The 27,520-nt window shown below is 41.5% G+C and overlaps 1 protein-coding gene across 1 annotated transcript in view; it reads left to right on the top strand.

Annotated features, from left to right (window-relative positions):
• RPP40 (ribonuclease P/MRP subunit p40) overlaps positions 1–27,520 on the top strand; it is a 246,499-nt gene that overhangs the window by 118,384 nt on the left and 100,595 nt on the right. Inside the window, 2 exon segments of the mRNA XM_053714698.1 lie at positions 49–241; positions 6,604–6,738. Coding sequence (XP_053570673.1) covers positions 49–241; positions 6,604–6,738 — 328 coding nt within the window.

Raw genomic sequence — 27,520 nt, 5'->3', positions numbered from 1 at the left:
CTGGCATTACAATTATTGATGTTTTTTTTTTTTTTCTTCTCATTGCAGACTCGCCTTCCATAACCTCTTATTTTTCAAAATACAATGTGAAAGAATTTGACTTGAATGTCAGTACAAGTGTATTTAAGGATTTGCATTGTCCTGTTTTGAAGAGTGGGGAACTACAGGGAAAGCCTGATGAATCCTGCAGTTGTGAGGAGCTCTTTGAATGGCTCGGTGCAGTTAGTAATAACATTGATTGGTATGAGCGTATTTTTTTGGGGGGGCTATATATCTTGTTTTGAAAAAAAATATTTATACATATACACATTTATTTATACACAGACGTGCATACACACACATGGGGTGAGAAAAAAATAAAACGTTTTGGAATACCTTACTAATCCGCTCAGTGTTAAAGATTTTATTTTTTCCTAAATAGTCAGCAATAATTGGAAATTATGTAAAAAAGTATATGTGATTGTGCAGTCACAATTTGTGATTTTACAGCTGGTTAGCAAAGCCTATGGCAAACAGATGACCCTATGAATCGCATACAAAAATGTCATGCTCTAATTGGTTAAATAATGTACTTTTAGCACTAGAGACCCTGCAATGCTATGGGGTTTAACTTCCTGTATAGACGTTAAACACATAGTTAAAGCACAGCTCAGTAGCTGGACAGAACCACTGGTCTCTAGTGGATACTGTAGCTAATCAGTAGCAGCAGTCCCATAGCTGTGTTGTGTGACTCCCGCTGTTGATTGGCTCACTTGCTGTATCTATTCAGGACAAACAGTTCTCTGCGGTACCTGAGCAACACTTTAATTATATGTTTAACACCTTTCATGGGGGTTAAACACATTACATTGCAGGGTCACTAGTAATAAAATGACATGCTCTTACAAATTAGAGCATGTAAAAACACATTTTATTATAATAATCTTTAAGTTCAATAAATTGAGTAATGGTGATGGAGCAAGAACTGATAAACGTTTACAGATAAGCGGCGTTACCATTTGTTTCACAGATATATTGTGCTTTTTGGTTTGCACACATACAACAGAACAGGAGGTTTAAAGTTTTGCAGTTATATAAACAGTTTAAATGTCACATAGCATATATAAAAAGAGGCTGCATGCAAACTTTACAACAATGCAGGCACTGCCGAAATGTAAAGCTCCTGCTCTCTGTCATGCACACTAACCTGATGTGCTGTGTTACTGATCTGTGAATATATGCCTAAGCTACAAAATTGCAGCGTCCGTTAAGATGTGGAGCTTGAAAAACCTGCACCAGTAAAAGGTTAATAACTTAATGTGTTTTCTGGCACAGGAAGAAAAACGATAGCATGGTGAAAAGTAACCATTTTTTATTGTAGTTGTGCCAAGCTATTTAATGCCCCTTTAAATTCACAGACAAGTTGGGAAAACCTTTTTCTTTCCATAAGGCAGGGAGAATCCACAACTTCATTCCTTACTGTTGTGAAAAACACCTTGCCACCAGGAGGAGGCAAAGACACCCCAGCCAAAGGCTTAAATATCCCTCCCACTTCCCCTATCCCCCAGTCATTCTTTGCCTTTTCGTCACTATAGGAGGTGGCAGAGAAGTGTCAGAAGATTTGGATAGTCCTGTAATGGAAGAACTGGAGTTTTAAGTATTCATGTCAACGTCTCAGTGAAAGTATTGATGAAAGTCTGGAGATGCAGGGAAACCCATCCAGACTGCTACCTTACAGCTCCAGTGTTGACGAGTTTCACTGCTTGCTGTTACACACTCAAATCCATATATTTGAGTGCTGCAAGACTGTCACACTTGAGAGGCCGTGCCTGTTCCACAACATGGATCCTAGAGGTAAGATCATTTATATATACTATTTTGCTATACAGGGTCACCGTGTGACTCCTTTATTCCTCGAAAGGATCAAGAGTTAATATCTCCTTCAGGGAGATTATTTGAACAGCAAGGGTTTATTTATAACTGCTTTTATGTGAGAGTTTTTGGGATCATAGACTGTGTGCTTTTGGCTTGGAACGAACAGTTTTTACTTTCGTTTTGGTGTGTTGCGCAGCTCATAATAGCTTGGTGCCTTTTTTCATAGCAGGGTAAGTCCTGTCCTACGCACTACGAGAACGGGTGCGGTCTTCGTTTTTCCTACGATCTTGCTTTGAACATTGCTCCTAAGGAGAGAGTTTTCTCTGCTAGCTGTCTGGATCTTTTTTTCCAGGTTCCAGGATGTACAGGACCCTTGGGTCCTGGAGGTTGTAATCCCCAGCCATTGGGATTATAAAGGTGCCATTTGTTTGAGTAAAGTGTTTACTTTTTGTCTGTCCTTCTGTTATTATTATTATTATCGGTTATTTGTAGAGCGCCAACAGATTCCGCAAGCACTAAATATATCATAGCTATGGAGGACTCTGGTATTACATTAGAAGGTTCCGCTCCTTCTGTACTGATTGATAATTCCTGTTTATATTGTGAGGAGGCCGTGGTTTGCTCCCATGCTCAATTTTGTTCCATTTGCCTAAGCACTGTTCTAAAGTCTAAGAAGGGAGACAAGCCTGCTAATACTCATAGCGCTATTAGCCCCTCTGAGCCATCTACCTCTCAGAAATCTGGGTCCCGAGAGATTACTAATGTTTCTACATTACCCACTCCACATGCAGTTTCACGCGGCTCATCTAATCCATCTGGAGTTTTTCTTTTCCTGCAGACTTTACCGCGGAGCAGCTACCTACTGGTGTGACACTCTGTCGGAGCTCATTGAGGTGGAGACTCCCCTCGAGGATATTCAGGAGAGAATTGCGGCTCTGAGAATTGCTAACTCCTTAATCTGTAACGCGAAGATGCAGATTATTAGCATTAATGAAAAGGCTTCTGGTTGAAGTCTTGGTCTGCGGATATGACTTCTAAATTCAGACTCCTTTCTCTTCAGTTCAAGGGGAAGATTTTATTTGGTCCAGGGTTGGACTCCATTATTTCTACGGTTACCGTAGGGAAAGGTGCTTTCCTACCTTCAGATAAGAAAAATAGGCCTAAGGGACAAAAATTGTCTAATTTTCGTTCTGACAAATCACAACATCGGCAATCTTCCAAGTCCGAGCAGCCAAAAAGTACTTGTAAGCTGGCGCAGTCCTGGAATAAGTCCAAACCGACTAAGAAGCCCGCCGAGAATAAATCGGCATGAAGGGACGGCCCCCAATCTGGTATCGGATCAAGTAGGTGGCAGACTGTCCCTTTTTTTTTCAGACGCTTGGTTCCAGGATGTACAGGACCCTTGGGTCCTGGAGGTTGTATCTCAGGGATACAGGATAGGATTCAAGTCTCATCCACCCAGGGACAGATTCCTTCTCTCCAGTCTGTCTACAAGACCAGAAAAGAGGGCTGCCTTCTTAGGTTGCGTACGGGATCCCACAGCAGAAAGAGGTTTGGGGTTTTATTCAAACCTTTTCGTCCAATTCTGGACCTAAAGTGCCTAAACAAGTTTGAGTGTTCCCTCTTTCAATCCTTCCTCTGGTTCAGGAAGGACAGTTTATGACCACAATAGACCTGAAGGATGCATACCTTCACATCCCGATACACGGTGAACATTTTCAGTTCCTGAGGTTTGCCTTTCTGGACCAGCACTTCCAGTTCATAGCTCTTTCATTTGGCCTAGCTACTGCTCCAAGGATATTTTCTAAAGGTTCTGGGGGCTCTTCTAGCCATTGCCAGAACACAAGGTATTGCAGTAGTGCCTTACCTAGACGATATCTTGGTACAGGCACCATCTTTTCGTCTAACGTAAGAACAGTCAGAGTTCCTTCTAAGTCTTCTTCGATCACATGGATGCAAGGGTGAACTTCCTGGGGACAATTATAGACTCCATATCCATGAGGATGTTCCTCACAGATCAGAGACGTTGCAAGCTACTGCATGTCTTGCCCTCCAGGCCTCCTTAAAACCCCCAGTGGCTCATTGTATGGAGGTGATTGGACTTATGATGTCCTGTATGGACATCATTACTTTTGCCAAATTCCATCTCAGGCACTTACAATTATGCATACTGAGACAATGAAACGGCGACCATTCAGATCTGTCTCAACAGATCGTGCTGGACAACCTGTCGAGACTCGCTCTCTTGGTGGCTCTGTCCAGATCATCTGTCACAAGGCACGTGCTTCTTGAGACTGTCCTGGGAGATTGCGACTATGGACGCAAGCCTTTCTTGCTGGGGAGCCGTTTGGGGTGCCAAGAAGGCACAAGGTCTGTGGACTCAGGAGGAGTCCTCCCTTCCGATCAATATTTTGGAACTCTGGGCAATCTTCAATGCCTTGAAGGCTTGGCCCCTTCTAGGTTCATCCCAGTTTATCCGATTCCAATCCGACAATATAACCTTGGTTGTCTACATCAACCATCGGGGGAAAGAGAAGTTCCTTGGCAATGAGAGAAGTATCTCAGATACTAGAGTGGGCAGAGACTCACAAATGTACGCTGTCAGCGATTCACATTCCAGGTGCAGACAACTGGGAAGCGGATTTTCTCACCAGGCAATCCTTTCACCCAGGGGAATGGTCTCTCCACCCCAAGGTGTTTGCAGAGATATGCAGCCAGTGGGGGACGCCGGAGATAGATCTCATGGCATCCCGCCTCAATACCAAGCTACCCAGGTACGGGTTGAGGTCGAGGGATCCTCAGGCGGAATTGATAGATGCCCTATCAGTACCATGGAGGTTCAGACTCATATATTTTTTTTTCCTCCATTTTTGCTTCTCCCTCGTTCAGTGGCTCACATCAAGCAGGAGCGAGTATCAGTGATTCTGATTGCTCTGCCTTGGCTGCGAGGGACATGGTTTGCGGATCTGTTGGGGATGTCCTCATCTCCTCAGTGGAGGTTACCTTGTCGCAGAGATCTGCTTATACAGGGTCTCTTCGTTCAACAAAATCTAGATTCTCTGAAGCTGACTGCGTGGAGATTGAACGCTTAGTCTTAGCCAAGAGAGGGTTTTCTGTGAGTGTTATCGACACTCTGGTTCAAGTTCGTAAGCCAGTTACTCGTCGTATCTTCCATAAGGTGTTGAGGACTTATTTGTACTGGTGTGAAGAGCGTGGGTTTTCCTGGCATAAGGTTAAGGTTGCCAGAATTTTATCTTTTCTCCAGGATGGACTGGAGAAGGGTCTGCTAGGGACAGATATCGGTCCTGACGGTGTTACTGCACAAGAAATTGGCTGAGCTTCCGGATGTGCAGTCCTTTGTTAAGGCTCTGACTAGGATCAGACCTGTGTGTAGATCTGGGGCTCTGCCTTGGAGCCTAAATCTTGTTCTTAGTGTTTTGCAGCAGGCTCCGTTTGAGCCTATGCATACTGTTGACATTAAATAGTTATCTAGGAAGGTTTTTTTGGTTTTTTTTGCTGGCTATTTCCTCTGCGCGCAGAGTTTCTGAGATTTCTGCTTTATAATGTGACTCCCCTTATCTTGTCTTCCATGCTGATAAGGCGGTTTTATGTACTAAATTAGGGTTCCTCCCTAAGGTGGTGTCGGACCGTAACATTTATCAAGAAATTGTTGTTCTTCCTTGTGTCTTAATCCTTCTTCAGAGAAGGAACGCTTGCTTTACAATCTGGATGTGGTTCATGCCTTGAAGTTCTATCTTCAGGCTACTAAGGAATTTAGGCAATCTTTCTCTTTGTTTGTCGTCTATACGGGGAAGCATAGGGGGCAGAAGGCTACTACGACTTCCCTATCTTTCTGGTTGAGGAGTGTCATCTGCTTAGCTTATGAGACAGCGGGACGACAGCCTCCTGAGAGGATAACGGCTCATTCCACTAGAGCAGTGGCTTCCTCCTGTGCTTTTAAGAATGAAGCTTTAATGGATCAGATTTGTATGGCAGCTACCTGGTCCTCCTTACACACTTTTTCTAAATTTTACAAGTTTCATGTGTTTGCCTCGGCTGGAGCAGCTTTCGGGAGAAAAGTTTTGCAGGCTGTGGTGCCCTCAGAATAGGGTCCGCCTCATTTTTTTTTTTGTTCCCTCCCGTTATTCATTCAGTGTCCTCTGGAGCTTGGGTATAGTTTTTCCCAACAGTAAGGAATGAAGTTGTGGACTCATGACCCCGCCCGTAATTTATTTTTTGATGGGCAGCTCACTTTTTTATATTAATTCTTATGACACCTTTATACCCTGATGTTTCTCCTACTTTTCCTTGTTCCCTCGGCAGAATGACTGGGGGATAGGGGAAGTGGTAGGGATATTTAAGCCTTTGGCTGGGGTGTCTTTGCCTCCTCCTGGTGGCTAGGTATTGTATTTCCCAACAGTAACAAATGAAGTCGTGGACTCTCCCTGCCAGGAAGGAAAGGAATTTATCTGGTAAGCATAAATTATGTTTCCATGAACATCACTGCACAAACAGCCTCCCCTGTTGGGGCTTCCAGTTAAAAAATACATTCAGTGTCTAACAGTTTTTGCTGTTAATACCATTTCAAAGATGGATTTCCTTTTCAGTGCATTGTTGTTGTATTTTTCTTTCATTGTTTTTCATTACTAAAATGTAAAGTGAACCTGTATTTTGCATCAAAAAGTTATATTCATATTATTTTATTATTCTTATTCTTTGTTTATTTTATCCCATTGTAATTTCTTGCAGTAACAATTCATCATCCAGCTTCATCTCAACTTATTGCTGTCCTCATCCAAATATTGTAGTGCAACAAGCACATTTGTGCACAATAACTGGATTTATAACACCAGAGAAGATACAAATACTGCTACAGCTCCTTCGGTAAGATACTGTGTATGACATTTACTCTTGGTTTGCAACTTATGTTTTCTATTATTTGTATCACACATTCATGTTTTCATTGTTGTTGTTTTTTTATGATTCATTTTTTATTTTTTTACGTTATAATAGAACAAAGTGTCCTTCTAAATATTGTTTAACAGTACTGGAATATATGTTCGATTAATATTAGTATATGGAAAACATTGTAATGCCGACGTGTATGTGCTATGTGTTAGGTATAGCTTCACCTTTTATTTCCTACGTTCTGCATTTGCCAACCTCCATCTCACCCATTCAGTGCCAAAACATTCCATTTTTTCCCTACTAAAATGACTACATAGCTCATGTATAAAACTTGGGTATCTAATTATAAAAAAAAGGCCACACACTCCTCTGTGCCTATATTCAGTTATTAGTTCAGCATAGTTTCCTTTCTTCAATCCTTAAAGGGACACTCAATCAAAATTAAACTTTCATTATTCAGATAGAGCATGCAATTTTAAACAACTTTCTAATTTACTTCCATTAACAAAATGTGCACAGTCTTTTTATATTTAAACCTTTTGAGTCACCAGCTCCTACTGAGCATGTGCAAGAATAAGTGTGTAATTATTTGTGAATGGCTGATTGCTGTCACATGGTACGTGTATGCATTTGTAATTGGCTGATGGCTGTCGCATGGTACAGGGAGAGTGGAAAAAGACATAACTTAAAATTCTCAGAAAATAAAATCTACTACTCATTTGAAGTTCAGACTAAGCGCTATTGCATTGTCTTGTTAGCTTGCATTTGTTGATTATGCAAATCTACAGTGTTGACTGGTCCTTTAAAGGATTACTTTCTGTTATAATTTTTAAGCTAAACAACCAACATATTAAAGTTAATAAACATTAATTAAAACCTACTGACCTATATTTTCTCCAAAACGAAGTTTCATAACGTTCTAAAAGTTATATCTTTTATTCGCCGATGATGTCACGTTATCCTGCCCACTATTTTCAGCACTGCGTGTTCAAAATACTTAAACCAATAACTTTGTGTTTAAAGCGCCATTTTGAAACCTAGGTATTGTAAACGGATTGGTACAGAGCAAAGGATACCCACGGAGTGGGTTTGGAAAACAATTAAATTTGCAGACAAGATTTCTGATAAACGGTAGAGATATGTTAATGAAATGCTATTGATAAAAAGCGTATTTGGGGTAGTTAGTTAGTAACAGGCATAGAAAATATTTACTTACAGTGGCCCTTTAATAGCCAGATTTCTTCATGTGATCTAAATGCCCATTGGTAAGGAATTTGTATTCAGTTTAGAAGTCTTTGAGCAAAACTTTCTTTTTTTTTTCTTCTTTTTTTCTGTCTCTTTTTCTCCTCTTTCTTTCTCCTCTTTCTCCTCTTTTCTATCTAATGACACGAGTCCACGGATCATATAATTACTATTGGGAATATCACTCCTGCCCAGCAGGAGGCGGCAAAGCTCTTAAATATCACCTCCCTTCCCTCCAACCCCAGTCATTTTCTTTGCCTACGTTAGAGCAAGGAAGTGGTAAAGTTAGGTGTTAGGAAAAGATTCTTCAAGCAAGATTTTATTTTTTCAGCAGTGCAAGATTGTGCTGTTTTGTTCTAGGGTGTAGCCGTAGTCCATATCAGTCTCTTCAGTAGAGCAGTGGTGGCTTTCAAGCAATGGGAACTTGTGGGGCACAATCCTCACTGCGCCTCCCATATATTTATGCTGCCCTAACCGTGCAAGCGTGAATAAGATTACTCAGTCTTTGTTTATATCCACAGGTCCATGTGAGGGAACTGGCCTCTCAAACCTAGTGAGCTGCCGTGCTGCCTGGCAGAAGTCTTAAGGTAAGTGCTAACTTTAATTTTTTTCTGGGCGGATAAGGTAGTTTTGCATACTAAGTTAGGGTTTCTCCCTAAAGTAGTTTCAGATCGGAACATTAATCAGGAGATTGTTGTTCCTTCCTTGTGTCTTAATCCTTCTTCTCAAAAGGAACGGCTTCTGCACAATCTGGACATGGTGCGTGCATTAAAATTCTATTTACAGGCGACTAAGGATTTTCGGCAGTCTTCTGCTCTGTTTGTGGTATTCTCTGGGGAAACGTAAGGGGCAGAAAGCTACGGCTACTTCTTTCTTTGTGGCTGAAGAGTATCATTCGCTTGGCCTATGAAACTGCTGGACAGCAACCTCCTGAGAGAGTTACGGCTCATTCTACGAGGGCTGTTTCCTCTTCCTGGGCATTCAAAAATGAAGCTTCTGTGGAACAGATTTGCAAGGCTGCAACTTGGTCCTCTCTTCACACTTTTTCAACATTCTATAAATTTGACACTTTTGCCTCAGCTGAGGCCTCTTTTGGGAGAAGGGTTCTTCAAGCAGTGGTGCCTTCCGTGTAGGTTCCCTGTCTTGTCCCTCCCTTATCTATGTACTCTAGCTTGGGCATTGATTCCCAATAGTAATTAGATGATCCGTGGACTCATTGTGTCATTAGAAAGAAAACAAAATTTATGCTTACCTGATAAATTTATTTATTTCTTGACACGATGAGTCCACGATCCGCCCTGTTCTTTTTGGACAGGTTGATATGTTATAAACTTCAGACACCCCTGCACCTTGTTGCTTCCTTTCTCTCCTTTGCTTCGGTCGAATGACTGGGGTTGGAGGGAAGGGAGGTGATATTTAACAGCTTTGCTGTGGTGCTCTTTACCGCCTCCTGCTGGGCAGGAGTGATATTCCCAATAGTAATTAGATGATCTGTGGACTCATCGTGTCAAGAAATAAATACATTTATCAGGTAAGCATAAATTTTGTTTTTCTCTTTCTCCCCTTTTTCTCTTTCTCCTCTTTCTCTCTTTCTTTCGGTCTTGCTCTTTCTCTTATTCTCTTTTTTTTTTTTCTCTTTTGCTCTCTATTACTCTCGAGTGTATTCTCTTGTGCTCTTTCTCTCGCGCTCTCTCTTTCACTCGCGCGCTCTCTCTCTCTTGCACTTTTTCTCTTTCTTGCGGTTTTCTATACACAGAGTACCTTTGATTCTTAATATGTTGCTCTTAATCACTGTGCCCACAGTGTTTGTGAGAGCTAATAGGCATGCCGCTGTGTCCTTTTTCTATACTTGGAAACAATGGCAATATCAGAATATATAATGTAAATAGCTACCTCTGCTGATGCTAGATATAATTGGCTGGTTGTTTATGAGCAGAATATTGTTTATGAGCATAATATTGTGCTGCATTGTGCTATCGGGGCACATCTGTTAGACTGCAACTCTTTATTCAATAGAACCCCTGTGACTCATCCATGTAGCTAGGAGCTAAATGGTTAAAGGTGTCTCAGATGTTCCAAAAAACTGGAGTTTGGATTTGTTAAAAAATAATACTTCACCCTTTATTTTCTGTTACCAAACAGTTGTAGTAGTCCTTCTGTGTTTGCAAACCTCCATCTCGCCCATTCCGTGCCAAACATTCCATTTTTTCAGCCTAAAATGACTACATAGCTCATGTATAAAACTTAGGTTTCTAATTATAAAAAAAGGCCACACACTCCTCTGTGTCTATATTCACATTTATTAGTTCAGCATAGTTTCCTTTCTTCAATCCTTAATAGCCAGATTTCTTCATGTGATCTAACTGCCCATTGGTAAGGAATTTGTATTCGGGTTAGAAGTCTTTGAGCAAAACTTTCTTTACAGCTGCATTCATTACTTTTGGGAAAAAAGAACTTGGCCACCTGGAGGAGGCAAAGACACCCCAGCCAAAGGCTTAAATACTCCTCCCACTCCCCTCATCCCCCAGTCATTCTTTGCCTTTCGTCCCAGGAGGTTGGCAGAGAAGTGGGACGGGAGTTTTAAGTAATCCTGTCAGTCTCTCAGTGAGGACTTGGATGAAAGTTAGAGTCCGGAGATGCAGGGAGAGTCTTTCTGCAAAACCATCCCGACTAATATTAGCTCCTCAAGCAATCAGCATTGTCGAACTTCGCTCCGCTGCCTGCTTTCTTCTCTCAAGTCCATGGCGGAGGCTATGCTACTATTTGTCACACTTAAAGGGCCGTGTTCCTGTTCCACGGCGTAGATTCCGGTAAGATAGTTTCATTTTCTTTCTTCGTGAATGTACTGTACTACATATGTTTTCCCGACATGCTACCACCTTGAGGGTCTAGCTTAACATAAGGGTCTCAGTGAGTCTCCTTTTAGTATCTTGGAATCAAGGGTTAATATCTCCTGAGGGGGGTTAATGAACAGGGATTTTTTTAATCATGTTTGTTATGTGATTAAATCTGCTTATGTGTAGTGTTAAATGGGCTCATGGCTTAGAACATAAAGGCCTTTTGGAAGTGACGCGACCTTATGGTTGGGCACGCTTTTTTTTTAAATTATACGGTTCACCTTCAGGCCGGGCGTGATTACATTCAGTCTTCCATTTCCACATTCCTGACTGTGCGGCTACGGAGAAATTCTAGTTCGCAGGGGTCTGGGTCATAGGAGGTGGTGAGTGCCCCAGCCATTGTGGGTGTCAGGTGCCGTTTTTGTTTTGTATTATAGCCCATATTGGCATATTCTCTATCCAGTTATGTAGGATTCTGATGCTGAGACTGTTAAAATTTCAGACCCAGTTATGGAGGATTCTGATGCTGAGACTGTTCTAATTTCAGATTCTTCGTCCGGGGAAGAATCCAGATTGGCTTCGTTGACACATGTCAATCAGTTATGTTCGGTGTGCCGTATTAGAGGGCCTTGTTCCTCGGGCTCGGGAATCAAGGGTCAGCTGAGCCATCCGCCTCTTGGGGTCCTGTCCTCCAAGAGGCGAGTTCCCTACCGCTCCATACTTCTACACATGCGGGTAACCTAGATTATGATTATTCTTCCACGCAGGGCGGCTTGTCTCCCCCCCCCCCCCCCCCCCCCGGAGGTTGCAGCACGTTTTCGCTTCCACATATTCTTGACGATTATTCGTCTGCAGAGTCCAGACGTTTATGCGCGATTGTGCTTGTGCCCTATTGTCCCGGGTCTACCGCCTTGGGGATGGCCTGTACAGTTCCCTGCTGGTATAACTGTCCCTGAGTGTTGTGCCTTTCGTTACAGAGTTGCGTGCGCCTTCGTGTCTTACTCAGACATGTTTTTCAATGACTAAATTATCCTATCCTTATCGGATACGGGAATTTTCAGTCTGCTTCGAATGGTGCACCTCATTAGACATGTGGGGATTAATCTCCTGACTGTTCTTTTTGAGATCCTTCCCAGTTTTTGGAAAATTAGGGCTCTGTTTGGCTGGTCCTGCGGTAGGCCTGTTTTCTTATTGGGCGTTAACCTACTGGTTGCCTTATATTTTCTTTTTATCTGAGTAGGATGTCTTTTAGTTAGTTTATTTGTTTACTTCGGGAATCTTAAACTGGGATCGATACTCTGTTACTTCTACGGAAGTGTTTTTTGGGACATGTTGGTCCTATGTTTGTCTGTTTTTCCTTCTTCCCCTCTAAGGGAGGATTTATGCAGCTTGACGGTTAGGACCTGGGTTTCAGGCTGGTCCTGTTGGGTTCGGTTCTGTCTTGTGGCTGTTCAGAGACGTGGCGCTGTTCTGATTGGCTAGTCCGGTCGAGGCGCCGAATGCTCATGTTATCTTTTCTTTTACATTAAACTAAGCAATCTAGAGGACCTGTGGGTCCGAGAGGCAGGAAGGATTGTCTCGGTCCTTATAGCCTTCACTTTGGATGAATGGGTCAGTGGAGTTTACGCTGCGTCACTTTCTCTTGCGTCTGGTATTGTCGGACTCTAGAGTTTCCTCCCCCACGTGGTGGAGAGTTGGAGGGCTAAGTGCCTTCTTACCGCCGGATGGGCGGTTTGGTCTTTTTCTTTTGAGGCTCTGGGATGTCCTTTTTGGACTTGGTCCTCTGCAGCTAGTAGTTTGAAGGGTAGTTTAGCTGCCTTGCAGCGGGTGGTTTGCAAAATGTAACCAGCTGCAGCTATTGCACATCGACTGTGTACTGTCTAGCTGTTTTTTTGTGACCTTTTTTAGTCTTCCTCTGTGGTCTCCAGGTTAGGTCACCTTTTAGGGGCCTGGGAGATGTTTGTTACCTGTTAGGGACACTGGGCGTGGTCTCCTTGGGTTTGTTTGGGGTTCCTCCCGGAGCTGGGGTTGGTTTGCTCCCCTTTCTCCCTGTGATTATCCGCTTGTACGGAGGTGATGTGGAGACCAGCCTTTGCTCGAGTGGTTGTTGACCTCGAGGTATCCCCTTGCCTTATTGTCCTGAGGTTGTTGGAGAGTCTAGGGGCTGCAGTGTCGTTGTACGACTTTTACCGCCTTAGCTCCTTGGGAGAGTGGGACTTCGGCAAGGGGTGGTCTCTTCCTTTGGTCAGGACTTGCAAGTTTTTCTCATTGTCCGGGTGGATCTGGATATTGCATTATTATCCCCTGTGGTCTGGGGTGTTCAGTTTTCGGGTATTGTTTGTTTAAACAATTGGGGGCTTGGCCCTAATTCTCCCTGGGGCTTCCGGTTGCTGAGTTTCAGTCAGCATTTTTCCTTGGGGATCCCGTTGTGGTTTGTTACCGGTATTTTAGGCTCCAGGGCTGGTTCGGGGTTCCCCAGTTCCTGGGAACTTGGGCTATGTCCTTTTACTCGGATTACTTGACCTGGTCTTGGTTGGCCAGGTTTTCTGAGTGCCGTTGCTCATTGGGCTTGTTTTGCACCTTAGGCGGTTTCCCTTGGTCAGCTTGCTGTAGTATTAATTGAATTCACTGCTCTGCAGGTGAATGGACTTGCAGTGTCACTACTGCTACTATTGCAAATTGGTTGCATGTTTGCAAGCTAGTTTAGGAAATCCCTTACTCCAGGGCTTCTGCGTTGGGGATTGATCTCTCCCTTAGCCTGTGGCTTGTGGTAGGTGCTAACCTTTAGCCTTTGCCCCTTCTGTGGGTGAGAGCTTATTCTCTTTTTATGGAGATGTGGTCCTTTTCTTAGGGCTTCTCCTGGATTCAGGAGTTGGGAACGGTGAGTTTCCCTAGCAGAGAGGGGTATTTTCTTTGGGTTGTTACGGGCTGTCTGGAGTCTTACTGGCTCCGTGTCGAGACTAAGTTGGACATTTTTGCTAGATCCTTTGGGTCTATGGTCCTGTAGTCCTAAGGCGTCGGGTTGGATTGGCTGTGGCTGGTTTTGGGGTTCTTCTGTTCCCCTGTTTCAGAACTGCCGTTGCTGGGGCTGGCCCGGCTTGGAGTGAGTTCCGAGAGATGTTGTCATCTTCAGGATCTAGGTGGGCGTAGTAGCTAGCTCTATTGGCTTACAAGCAGAGGGTCTAGGATTGCCCCACCTCGGGTTCTGGGTATCACCTCCTCTTTCTTGGGGGGCCTTGTGGAGGTTATGTGCTTCCCCTTTTTTTGGAAACCCTGTGGGTAGGTCTGGCTGCCTGGATCTGTTCCTTTGCTGGCCACTTTTACTTCTCAGCAAGTATTCTCTGTGTCATCCTGATGATGGCGGTGTGTTCTTGGCTCAGGGTTTTTTCGTCTGGGTCTGTTGCACATTTTTTTGTAAGCGGAATACTTCAGTATTCCAAGTTCGGACAATGTGAGAACTCCGTCTTCTGTTGTCTTTTGGTATTTTTGCACAACGTTTGAGGGACAGGTTTCTCTGTTCCTATGCCCGGTCCTATACCTTGTCTGTCGGGACCCATTTGGGGCCTTGTGAGCTGGGCTCGCACTGGGGGGGTTTCCTTTTATGGATTTTGTGACCTTTCGTTTTTTTCCTTCCGTTTTTCTTGGCCCTATCCCTTTGGGAGTTTAGGCTGGTGTTCTCTTTAGTGAGGGGTGAGTGGTGAGGAATCGACTGTTGGGAGACGGTGTCTCCTGGAGGCCTGTTGGCTCAGTTGACTCCGATTTTTCGGTCTCTAGCTAGGCTCTGGACTATCTGCAGGTCAGTGTCCTCGGGGCTTTTCCTTTCAAAGTTTTCTCGGCTTCGGACGAAGCTGTTTTTTTTGTGGGCAGTGGTTTCAGGCTTGGTGCCCTCAGAATGGGCCACCTATTGTACCCTCTCCGTCTTGGCATTCAGTGTCCTCTATAGCTTGGTTATTGTTTTCCCAGTAATGAATGCAGCTGTGGACTCTTTTCATTTAAGAAGAAAAACATAAATTATACTTACCTGATAATTTTCCCCACCCGTAATTTGTATGTGGGGCGTCCTTATTTTGTTGTTCTGGAACCTTTCACCCTGATATTTCTTCTACTGTTCCTTGGCTGAATGACTGGGGGATGAGGGGAGTGGGAGGAGTAGTTAAGCCTTTGGCTGGGGTGTCTTTGCCTCCTCCTGGTAGCCAGGTTCTTATTTCCCAAAAGTAATAAATGCAGCTGTGGACTCTTTCCATCAGAAGAAAAGAAAGTTATCAGGTAAGCATAATTTAGTGTTTTTCTCTTCTTTTTCTCTTTCTTTCTCTCTCCTCTTTCTCTATTTCTCTTCTTTTTCTCTATTTCTCTTCTTTTTCTCTTTCCCCTCTTTTTCTCTTTCCCCTTTTTTTCTCTTTCCCCTCTTTCCCCTCTTTCTCCTCTTTCTCTTCCTTCTTTCTCCTCTTCCTTCTTTCTCCTCTTTCTCCTTCTCCTCTTTCTCCTTCTCCTCTTTCTCCTTCTCCTCTTTCTCCTTCTCCTCTTTCTCCTTCTCCTCTTTCTCCTTCTCCTCTTTCTCCTTCTCCTCTTTCTCCTTCTCCTCTTTCTCCTTCTCCTCTTTCTCCTTCTCCTCTCTCTCTTCCCCTCTTTCTCTCTCTCTCTCTCTTCCCCTCTTTCTCTCTCTCTCTCTCTTCCCCTCTTTCTCTCTCTCTCTCTTCCCCTCTTTCTCTCTCTCTCTCTTCCCCTCTTTCTCTCTCTCTCTTCCCCTCTTTCTCTCTCTCTCTTCCCCCCTCTCTCTCTCTCTTCCCCTCTTTATCTCTCTCTTTCCCCTCTTTTTTTCTCTTTCCCCTCTTTTTTTCTCTTTCTCCTCTTTCTCCTTCTCCTCTTTCTCCTTCTCCTCTTTCTCCTTCTCCTCTTTCTCCTTCTCCTCTTTCTCCTTCTCTCTCTCTTCCCCTCTTTCTCTCTCTCTTCCCTTCTTTCTCTCTCTCTTCCCCTCTTTCTCTCTCTCTCTTCCCCCCTCTCTCTCTCTCTTCCCCTCTTTATCTCTCTTTCCCCTCTTTATCTCTCTTTCCCCTCTTTTTCTCTTTCCCCTCTTTTTTTCTCTTTCCCCTCTTTTTTTTTCTCTTTCCCCTCTTTTTTTTCTCTTTCCCCTCTTTTTTTTTCTCTTTCCCCTCTTTTTTTTTCTCTTTCCCCTCTTTTTCTCTTTCCCCTCTTTTTTTTCTCTTTCCCCTCTTTTTTTTCTCTTTCCTCTCCTTTTTTTTCTCTTTCCTCTCCTTTTTTTTCTCTTTCCTCTCCTTTTTTTTCTCTTTCCCCTCCTTTTTTTTCTCTTTCCCCTCCTTTTTTTTCTCTTTCCCCTCCTTTTCTTTCATGTAATTAGCAAGAGTCCATGAGCTAGTGAAGTATGGGATATACATTCCTACCAGGAGGGGCAAAGTTTCCCAAACCTCAAAATGCCTATAAATACACCCCTCACCACACCCACAAATCAGTTTTACAAACTTTGCCTCCTGTGGAGGTGGTGAAGTAAGTTTGTGCTAGATTCTACGTTGATATGCGCTCCGCAGCAGGTTGGAGCCCGGTTTTCCTCTGTGTGCAGTGAATGTCAGAGGGATGTGAAGAGAGTATTGCCTATTTGAATTCAATGATCTCCTTCTACGGGGTCTATTTCATAGGTTCTCTGTTATCGGTCGTAGAGATTCATCTCTTACCTCCCTTTTCAGATCGACGATATACTCTTATATATACCATTACCTCTACTGATTCTCGTTTCAGTACTGGTTTGGCTTTCTACTACATGTAGATGAGTGTCCTGGGGTAAGTAAGTCTTATTTTCTGTGACACTCTAAGCTATGGTTGGGCACTTTTATATAAAGTTCTAAATATATGTGTTTAAACATTTATTTGCCTTGATTCAGGATGTTCAACGTTCCTTATTTTCAGACAGTCAGTTTCATATTTGGGATAATGCATATGAATAATTCAATTTTTTCTTACCTTAAAATTTGACTTTTTTTCCTGTGGGCTGTTAGGCTCGCGGGGGCTGAAAATGCTTCATTTTATTGCGTCATTCTTGGCGCGGACTTTCTTGGCGCAAAAATTTTCTTGTCATTTCCGGCGTCATACTTGTCGCCGGAAGTTGTGTCATTTTTTTGACGTTTTTGCGCAAAAAAATGGCGTTACCGGATGTGGCGCCATTTTTGGCGCCAAAAGCATTTAGGCGCCAAATAATGTGGGCGGCTTTTTTGGCGCTAAAAAATTTGAGCGTCATTGTTGTCTCCACAATATTTAAGTCTCATTATTTATTGCTTCTGGTTGCTAGAAGCTTGTTCATTGTCATTTTTTTCCCATTCCTGAAACTGTCATTTAAGGAATTTGATCAATTTTGCTTTATATGTTGTTTTTTCTATTACATATTGCAAGATGTCTCAGATTGACTCTGAATCAGAAGCCACTTCTGGAAAAACGCTTAACTGAGTTTCAGTTCTACCAAAGCTAAGTTCATTTATTTTAAATGTTATAAATGTTTATCTTTAGCTATGGTTTGTAATAAGTTATTATGTTTTACTTTTACATGGGGAATCCATTAGTATTTATGCTTTATATATTTCCTTTCTTACAAGAAATATTTAGAAGATTTATAAGAAATATTTTTCTGATTCTATTTTAAAGGCTTTGTCTGCCTTCTAATAAAATTTTTAGGTCTTTCTTCACTTCTTTTTTAATTATTGAAGTTTCAAATGACCAACAACATACTGATTTATCCTTCTCTGATGATGTTTTTTTCTCTTTCAGAAATTTTCTTCATCAGATATTGACACTAACAAATCTACTTTTTTATTATTTTTCTATTATTAAAGTACATTTGTTCTTTGTTGAAAAGGTGTTGATTATTTTGGATATTAAGGTAACTAGTTCTTTAAGACTAGCTGACATTATTTCTGCCTATTTATTTCTTCTGTGTTTTCAGAGGTTTTCTTTCCAATTCCCCATACTAGGGAATGGAATAGGCTGAGAATTTTCTTTTATTTCCTCTTCAAAGGTTTTAAACTATATTCTTTGCCAGCAGTTAAACTCAATTTGGAGGGTTCTCCAATTTATTGGGGCTATCTCTAATTCTACTAATTATGCTATTGTTTCTATAGCAAAATAGTATTTATTTTCCTTTAGATAGTTGTATCTTATTTATGGAAAATTATTTAGTTTCAGGTACTTTTCTTGGTCCTGTGATTTATTTGGATATTGCAATTGCTTCATTTTCTCTGTTTACTTTAAGATCAAGTATCAGATTATGATTTATTTTAGCATTGTTAAAGGGACAACATTTACTAGACTAGGTGCTGTTGCATTTGTCTTGTTGTTTTGCATTTATTGATTATGCAAGTCCACTGTATTGGCTGGTCCTTTAAACTGGACTATCATGCTAATAATTTCATTTGTGTCTTCATTTTATTGAATATTTTCGCAAATGAGGGTTAATCTATGTCTTTAGCTTTTTTAGCTAGAAGAATTTTGTGATTTTTAAAAAAAAAAAATAAAAAAAATCCATATTTCTTTTGTTTTAAGATAATCAATTATTTGTTTTATAATTGGATTCAATTCTTAACTGTTACTCTGGGCTTCAAGATTGAGTTCTAAGACTAAAACTTTAAGCTTATACTGGTTTGGTTGTTCTTATTAAGGAACAAATTCCTGAGTTCTTTCCCAAGTAACATGTCTATAATTGTAGTTCGAAATCAGCTCCCTAATATTGCGATGTACGTGCCGTATTCCAGCTTGGCTGGTAAGGGGCAGGTTAAGGCTTCTTTGAAATTTATTTTGTCCAAATTTCTTTGATTTTATTCCAGTAAGGCTAACACTTTCTTTAACTGTGTTTCTGTCCTATATATTTTGGGTACTGTTGAAGCATGGCTGGGCACCCATGGGGTTCAAGCGCTGCTCAGACCTGGAATCTTCTGGGGTATTTCTTCCAGTTCCTTTTGAGGAACCGGGTTTTGGAGTTTTATTCAAACTATTTTGCCTTTTTATGGTCATTGATAGCATTATTTGTTTTCATTAGATACAATAAATGCATATTTTCATTTTTCTGTTTTCATTCAGATTATTTTCTGAGGATGCGGAATCTCATATGATTTACTTGCTCTTCAGGACATAGTTAGAGGATCTTTTTTTCGAAAGCTCTTGATTCCTCACACAAGGGTCACCTTTTTTAGGTTTCCAGATAGTTTGTGTCACTGTCCTTGTCTCTATCAGACAAGGGATAATTTTATTGGGTTCCGTCTATCGGTTCCTTTAGTCTCTATTATTTCCTTCAGTTGCTATATATGCATAGAAGTTTTAGGTCTTATGGCCACAGCATTGGATTCAATTCCCTTTGCTCATTTTCACTAGAAAGAACCTTTCCAGTCTTTTATAAGTGTTGTTTCTTCAAGAACATGGTTGGAGGATCAATTTACCAAAAAGTTCGTTTGATTCCTCAGACAAGGGTAACCTTTTCTCCTGTTAAGTGTGGTCAGTCCACGGGTCATCATTACTTCTGGGATATTATCTCCTCCCCTACAGGAAGTGCAAGAGGATTCACCCAGCAGAGCTGCTATATAGCTCCTCCCCTCTACGTCACCTCCAGTCATTCTCTTGCACCCAACAAATAGATAGGATGTGTGAGAGGACTGTGGTGATTTTAATTAGTTTATTACCTTCAATCAAAAGTTTGTTATTTTATAATAGCACCGGAGTGTGTTATTCATTCTCTGGTAGAATTTGAAGAAGAATCTACCTGAGTTTTTTCTATGATTTTAGCCGGAGTAGTTAAGATCATATTGCTGTTTCTCGGCCATCTGAGGAGAGGTAAACTTCAGATCAGGGGACAGCGGGCAGATTAATCTGCAAAGAGGTATGTAGCAGTTTATATATTTTCTGACATGGAATTGATGAGAAAATCCTGCCATACCGTTATAATGTAAACTCAGCCTTAAATACAGTAGATGTATCTGGTATCAGGCTGTCATGTATGTATATTTTACACTTCAGTATTCTGGGGAATGGTACTTCACTGGATTTATACTGTATGCATAGACTTAACCTAATTTGCAGGGACTTGCAATAGGTTTTTAAATAACAATTAATTTATTGAGGTTAAACGTTTTTTGCTGGCATGTAAAATCGTTTATTTCTCTGAGGTACTGGGGGAAAAAATGTTTTGGGCACTGTTTTTTCCACTTGGCAATAGTTTTGTTTAAATTTAAACAGTTTACTGATCTCTCTCACTGTTATGTGTGAGGGGGAGGGGCCATTTTTGGCGCTTTTACTACGCATCAAAAAACTCAGTCAGAGGTTCATTTTCTTCCTGCATGATCCGGTTCATCTCTACAGAACTCAGGGATCTTCAAAGCTTGTTTTGAGGGAGGTAATCATTCACAGCAGAGCTGTGAAGATTGTAGTTGACTGTGATAAAAAAATGTTTATTTGTGTATTTTTTCTGCTGTCAGGGTTAGTTATCCTTTGCTAATGGGAACAATCCTTTGCTAAAAGAAGGAAGCGTTTCTACACTGCGTATAAGATCTTTTATTAATGGGAGTGATCCATCCAGTTCCGCGGTCGGAACAAGGACAAGGGTTTTACTCAAATCTGTTTGTAGTTCCCAAGAAAGAGGGAACTTTCAGGCCAATCTTGGATTTAAAGATCCTAAATCCAGGGTCCATTCAAACATCAAAATCTAACTTCTCTGAAGCTGTCTGCTTGGAGATTGAACGCTTGATTTTATCAAAACGTGGGTTTTCTGAGCCAGTTATTGTTACCTTAATACAGGCTAGGAAGCCTGTTACCAGAAGGATTTACCATAAAATATGGCGTAAATACTTATATTGGTGCGAATCCAAGAGTTACTCATGGAGTAAGGTTAGGATTCCAAGGATAGTGTCTTTTCTACAAGAAGGTTTAGAAAAGGGTTTATCCGCTAGTTCCTTAAAGGGACAGATTTCAGCTCTGTCCATTCTTTTACACAAACGTCTGTCAGAAGTTCCGGATGTTCAAGCTTTTTGTCAGGCTTTAGCTAGGATCAAGCCTGTGTTTAAAACTGTTGCTCCGCCATGGAGTTTGAACTTAGTTCTTAATGTTTTACAGGGTGTTCCGTTTGAACCCCTTCATTCCATTGATATCAAGTTGTTATCTTGGAAAGTTCTGTTTTTAATGGCCATTTCCTCGGCTCGAAGAGTCTCTGAGTTATCTGCCTTACATTGTGATTCTCCTTATCTGATTTTTCATTCAGACAAGGTAGTTCTGCGTACTAAACCTGGGTTCCTACCTAAGGTGGTCACTAACAGGAATATCAATCAGGAGATTGTTGTTCCATCTTTGTGTCCTAATCCTTCCTCGAAGAAGGAACGTCTGCTACACAATCTAGATGTAGTCCGTGCCCTGAAATTTTATCTACAGGCAACTAAGGATTTTCGTCAAACGTCTTCTCTGTTTGTCGTTTATTCTGGCCAGAGGAGAGGTCAAAAAGCTTCGGCTATCTCTCTCTCTTTGGCTTCGTAGCATAATACGATTAGCCTATGAGACTGCTGGACAGCAGCCTCCTGAAAGAATTACAGCTCATTCTACTAGAGCTGTGGCTTCCACTTGGGCCTTTAAGAATGAGGCTTCTGTTGAGCAGATTTGCAAGGCTGCAACTTGGTCTTCTCTTCATACTTTTTCCAAATTTTACAAATTTGACACTTTTGCTTCTTCGGAGGCTGTTTTTGGGAGAAAGGTTCTTCAGGCAGTGGTTCCCTCCGTATAAAGAGCCTGCCTTGTCCCTCCCGTCATCCGTGTACTTTTGCTTTGGTATTGGTATCCCAGAAGTAATGATGACCCGTGGACTGACCACACTTAACAGGAGAAAACAAAATTTATGCTTACCTGATAAATTCATTTCTCCTGTAGTGTGGTCAGTCCACGGCCCGCCCTGTTTTTTATGACAGGCTAAAAAATTTTTTGGATTATACTCCAGTCACCACTATACCCTTGGGCTTCTCCTTTCTCGTTGGTCCTTTGGTCGAATGACTGGAGGTGACGTAGAGGGGAGGAGCTATATAGCAGCTCTGCTGGGTGAATCCTCTTGCACTTCCTGTAGGGGAGGAGATAATATCCCAGAAGTAATGATGACCCGTGGACTGACCACACTACAGGAGAAATGAATTTATCAGGTAAGCATAAATTTTGTTTTTAGGTTTCCTGATAGATTCAGTGTCCTTGATTCTGTCTCTGACGGACAAGAGGCGTCTGAAATTGGTTTCAGCTTGTCGAAACCTTCAGTCTCAATCTTTCCCTTCGGTAGCCTTATGCATGGAAATTCTAGGTCTTATGACTGCTGCATTGGACGCGATCCCCTTTGCTCGTTTTCACATGCAACCTCTTCAGCTCTGTATGCTGAACCAGTGGTGCAGGGATTATACAAAGATATCTCAATTAATATCTTTAAAACCGATTGTTCGACACTCTCTGACGTGGTGGACAGACCACCATCGTTTAGTTCAGGGGGGGCTTCTTTTGTTCTTCCAACCTAGACTGTGATCTCAACAGATGCAAGTCTGACAGGTTGGGGAGCTGTATGGGGGTTTCTGACAGCACAAGGGGTTTGGGAATCTCAGGAGGCGAGATTACCAATCAACATTTTGGAACTCCGTGCAATTTTCAGAGCTCTTCAGTCGTGGCCTCTTCTAAAGAGAGAGTCGTTCATTTGTTTCCAGACGGACAATGTCACAACCGTGGCATATGTCAATCATCAAGGAGGAACTCACAGTCCTCTGACTATGAAAGAAGTCTCTCGAATACTTGTATGGGCGGAATCCAGCTCCTGTCTAATTTCTGCGGTTCATATCCCAGGTATAGACAATTGGGAAGCGGATTATCTCAGTCGCCAAACGCTACATCCGGGCGAATGGTTTCTTCACCCAGAGGAATTTCTTCAGATTGTTCAAATATGGGGACTTCCAGAAATAGATCTGATGGCTTCTCATCTAAACAAGAAGCTTCCCAGGTATCTGTCCAGATCCAGGGATCCTCAGGCGGAAGCAGTGGATGCATTGTCACTTCCTTGGAAGTATCATCCTGCTTATATCTTTCCGCCTCTAGTTCTTTTTTCAAGATTCTAAAGGAGCGTTCGTTTATTCTGCTGGTGGCTCCAGCATGGCCTCTCAGGTTTTGTATGCGGATCTTGTCCGGATGGCCACTTGCCAACCGTGGACTCTTCCGTTAAGACCAGACCTTCTATCGCAAGGTCCTTTTTTCCATCAGGTTTCTCAAATCCTTAAATTTGAAGGTATGGAGATTGAACGCTTTATTCTCAGTCATAGAGGTGTCTCTGACTCTGTGATTAATACTATGTTACAGGCTCGTAAAACTGTATCTAGGAAGATATATTATCGAGTCTGGAAGATTTACATTTCTTGGTGTTTTTCTCATCATTTTTTCTTGGCATTCTTTTAGAATTCCTAGAATTTTACAGTTTCTTCAGGATGGTTTGGATAAGGTTTGTCTGCAAGGTCAAATCTCTGCTCTTTCTGTTCTTTTTCACAGAAAGATTGCTAGTCTTCCTGATATTCATTGTTTTGTACAAGCTTTGGCTCGTATAAAACCTGTTATTAAGTCAATTTCTCCTCCTTGGAGTTTGAATTTGGTTCTGGGGGCTCTTCAAGCTCCTCCGTTTGAACATATGCATTCGCTGGACATTAAATTACTTTCTTGGAAAATTTTGTTTCTTTTGGCCATCTCTTCTGCTAGAGTTTCTGAATTATCTGCTCTTTCTTGTGAGTCTCCTTTTCTGATTTTTCATCAGGATAAGGCGGTGTTGCGAACTTCTTTTAAATTTTTACCTAAGGTTGTGAATTCCAACAACATTAGTAGAGAAATTGTGGTTCCTTCATTGTGTCCTAATCCTAAGAATTCTAAGGAAAAGTCGTTGCATTCTTTGGATGTAGTTAGAGCTTTGAAATATTATGTTGAAGCTACTAAGGATTTCCGAAAGACTTCTAGTCTATTTGTTATCTTTTCCGGTTCTAGGAAAGGTCAGAAGGCTTCTGCCATTTCTTTGGCATCTTGGTTAAAATCTTTGTTTCATCATGCCTATGTCGAGTCGGGTAAAACTCCGCCTCAAAGGATTACAGCTCATTCTACTAGGTCAGTTTCTACTTCCTGGGCGTATAGGAATGAAGCTTCAGTTGATCAGATTTGCAAAGCAGCCACTTGGTCTTCTTTGCATACTTTTACTAAATTCTACCATTTTGATGTGTTTTCTTCTTCTGAAGCAGTTTTTGGTAGAAAAGTACTTCAGGCCGCTGTTTCAGTTTGATTCTTCTGCTTATAATTTCAGTTTTTTTCATTATAAGATTCAAAACTTTATTTTGGGTGTGGATTTTTTTCAGCGGAATTGGCTGTCTTTATTTTATCCCTCCCTCTCTAGTGACTCTTGCGTGGAAGATCCACATCTTGGGTAGTCATTATCCCATACGTCACTAGCTCATGGACTCTTGCTAATTACATGAAAGAAAACATAATTTATGTAAGAACTTACCTGATAAATTCATTTCTTTCATATTAGCAAGAGTCCATGAGGCCCACCCTTTTTTGTGGTGGTTATGATTTTTTTGTATAAAGCACAATTATTCCAATTCCTTATTTTTTATGCTTTCGCACTTTTTTCTTATCACCCCACTTCTTGGCTATACGTTAAACTGATTTGTGGGTGTGGTGAGGGGTGTATTTATAGGCATTTTGAGGTTTGGGAAACTTTGCCCCTCCTGGTAGGAATGTATATCCCATACGTCACTAGCTCATGGACTCTTGCTAATATGAAAGAAATGAATTTATCAGGTAAGTTCTTACATAAATTATGTTTTTTTCTCTTTCCCCTCCTTTTTTTCTCTTTCCCCTCTCTTTCTCTTCCTTCTTTCTCTTTCTCCTCTTTCTCTCTTTCTTCTTTCTCCCGTTCTCCTCTTTCTCTCTTTCTCTTCCTTTTTCCCCTCTTTTTCTCTTTCCCCTCTTTTTTTTTTTTTTTCCTCTTTCCCCTCTTTTTTTTCTCTTTCCCCTCTTTTTTTCTCTTTCCCCTCTTTTTTTCTCTTTCCCCTCTTTTTTTCCTCTTTCCCCTCTTTTTTTCCTCTTTCCCCTCTTTTTTTCCTCTTTCCCCTCTTTTTTTCCTCTTTCCCCTCTTTTTTTTTCTCTCTCCCCTTTTTTTTTCTCTTTCTCGCTCTTTCTTTCTTTATCTCTTTCTCGCTCGCTCTCTCTCTTTCTCGCGCACGCTCTCACGCACTCTCTCTTGCTCTTTTTCTTTCTCTTTCGGTTTTCTATACACAGAGGACCTTTGATAATTAATATGTTGCCCTTATTCGCTGTGTCCACAGACTTTGTGAGAGCTAATAGGCATGTTGCTGTGTCCTTTTTCTATACTTGGCAACAATGGCAATATCTGAATATATAATGCAAATAGCTCCCTCTGCTGATGCTAGATATGACTGGTTGTTTGTCATCAAAAATAATAAAACACCTGTAATTCAGTGCTACAATACTACAAACTACACTCAATTCACCAACTGAATTATGCAGTTGCTAATCCAGTTTTTTATTTTGCTATACTTTTGTATTCAACATTCTAGCCTTTTATTGTTTTATGAGCAGAATTGTGTGCTATCTGGACACATCTGTTAGACTTCAACTCTTTACTCAATAGAACCCCTGTGACTCTTCCATGTAGCTAGGAGCTAAAAGGTTAAAGGTGTCTCAAAAAATAATACGGATATTACCACTTGAGAGAAGATTAGACATCACATACAGCTCTGGAAAAATTTTTTAGAGACCACTGCAAAATGATCAGTTTTCTCTGGTTGTACTATTTATGGCTATTTAAGTAAAATTAAAATGTTTTGTTTTATTCTATAAACTACTAAAAACATTTATCCCACATTCCAAATAAAAATATTGTCATTTAGAGCATTTACGGTATATGCAGAAAATGACAGGTGGTCAAAATAATAAAGATATACAGTGTTTTCAAACCTCGAATAACGCAAACAAAACAAGTTCATATTCATTTTTAAACACAATACTAATGTTTTAACTTTGCAAGAGTTCAGAAATCAGTATTTGGTGGAATCAATCACAACTTTTATGTGTTGGTATTCTTTCTACCAGTCTTTAACCTTGGTGTTTGGGTGACTTTATGAAATTCCAGGTGCAAAAATTCAAGCAGCTAGTCATTGTTTGATGGCTGGTGACCATCCATCTTCCTCTTGATCACATTCTTGAGGTTTCCAATGGGGTTCAGGTTTGGAAATTGGGTTGACTATGACAGGGTCTTGATTTGTTGGTCCTCCGTCCACACCTTGATTAACCTGGCTGTATGGAATAGACTCTGTCTATTAATATGTAATGAATGAAGCAGTGGACTCTCCAGCCATTAAGAATGAAATGGGATCCTGCAGGACAATGCTCTATTCAATAGAGCATTGTCCTGCAGGATCCCATTTCATTCTTAATGGCTGGAGAGTCCACTGCTTCATTCATTACTTGTGGCAATTAAGAACCTGGCCACCAGGAGGAGGCAACGACACCCCAGCCAAATGCTTAAATACCTCCCCCACTCCCCTCATCCCCCAGTCATTCTTTGCCTTTCGTCACAGGAGGTAGGCAGAGAAGTGTCGGAAGATTCTGAGTAGTCTCTTATGGAGGGTAGTACTCTTCGAAATGGGACTGGAGTTTTAAGTAGTCCTGTCAGCCTCTCAGTGAGAGCATGGGTGAATGTTAGAGTCCGGAGATGCAGGGAGAGTCTTTTTGCGAACCCATCCCGACTCAGTTTAACAGCTCCATTAGCAATCGGTGTTGAAGAGTTTCGCTGCCTGCTTTTCTTCCCTCAAGTCCATGTCCGGAGCGATGCTACTGCCCTGTCATACTTGAAGGGCCGTGTTCCTGTTCCACGGCGTTGATTCTGGTAAGATCGTTTCATTTATATATATTTGATAACGCAATAAGACAGGTTCACAGTGTGGCTCCTTTATCTTTATAGAATCTAGGGTAATACCCTCGGAAGGGGGTTATTGAACAGGTGGGATTTTATTATGCATAATATTGTTTATTGTGTTTCTGCTGCATTTGTGTGAGATGAGGCTCTGTCAGTGTGAAACAGTCAGTTCATAGTGAGAGATTGAGGCAGGGTTTTTTTTTCTTCATAAATGGAAAGAGTCCACAGCTGCATTAATTTCTTTTGGGAAATAAGAACCTGGCCACCAGGAGGTGGCAAAGACACCCAACCAAAGGCTTAAATACTCCTCCCACTTCCCTTATCCCCCAGTCATTCTTTGCCTTTCATCCCAGGAGGTTGGCAGAGAAGTATAAGAACTTTTGTTTTAGTCTCTTATGGAGGGTAGTACTCAGACATGGGATGGGAGTTTTAAGTAATCCTGACAGTCTCTCAGTGAGGGCTTGGATGAAGGTTAGAGTCCGGAGATGCAGAAACCATCCCGACTCATTTTAACAACTCCACAAGCAATTGGCGTTGTCGAACTTCGCTTCGCTGCCTGCTTTCTTCTCTCAAGTCCATTACTGAGGCGAGGCTACTATCCGTCACACTTGAAGGGCCGTGTTCCTGTTCCACGGTATAGATTCCGGTAAGATTGTTTCATTTTACCTCTTCATGATTGTAATGTAACTCATTTGTCTCTGCGAACTCACAT

Source organism: Bombina bombina, chromosome 5 (genome assembly GCF_027579735.1).
Source record: "Bombina bombina isolate aBomBom1 chromosome 5, aBomBom1.pri, whole genome shotgun sequence".
NCBI classification, from domain to species: Eukaryota; Metazoa; Chordata; class Amphibia; order Anura; family Bombinatoridae; genus Bombina; species Bombina bombina.
Note: the sequence above shows the minus strand (reverse complement) of the source record. Positions and strands in the feature narration are given on the sequence as shown.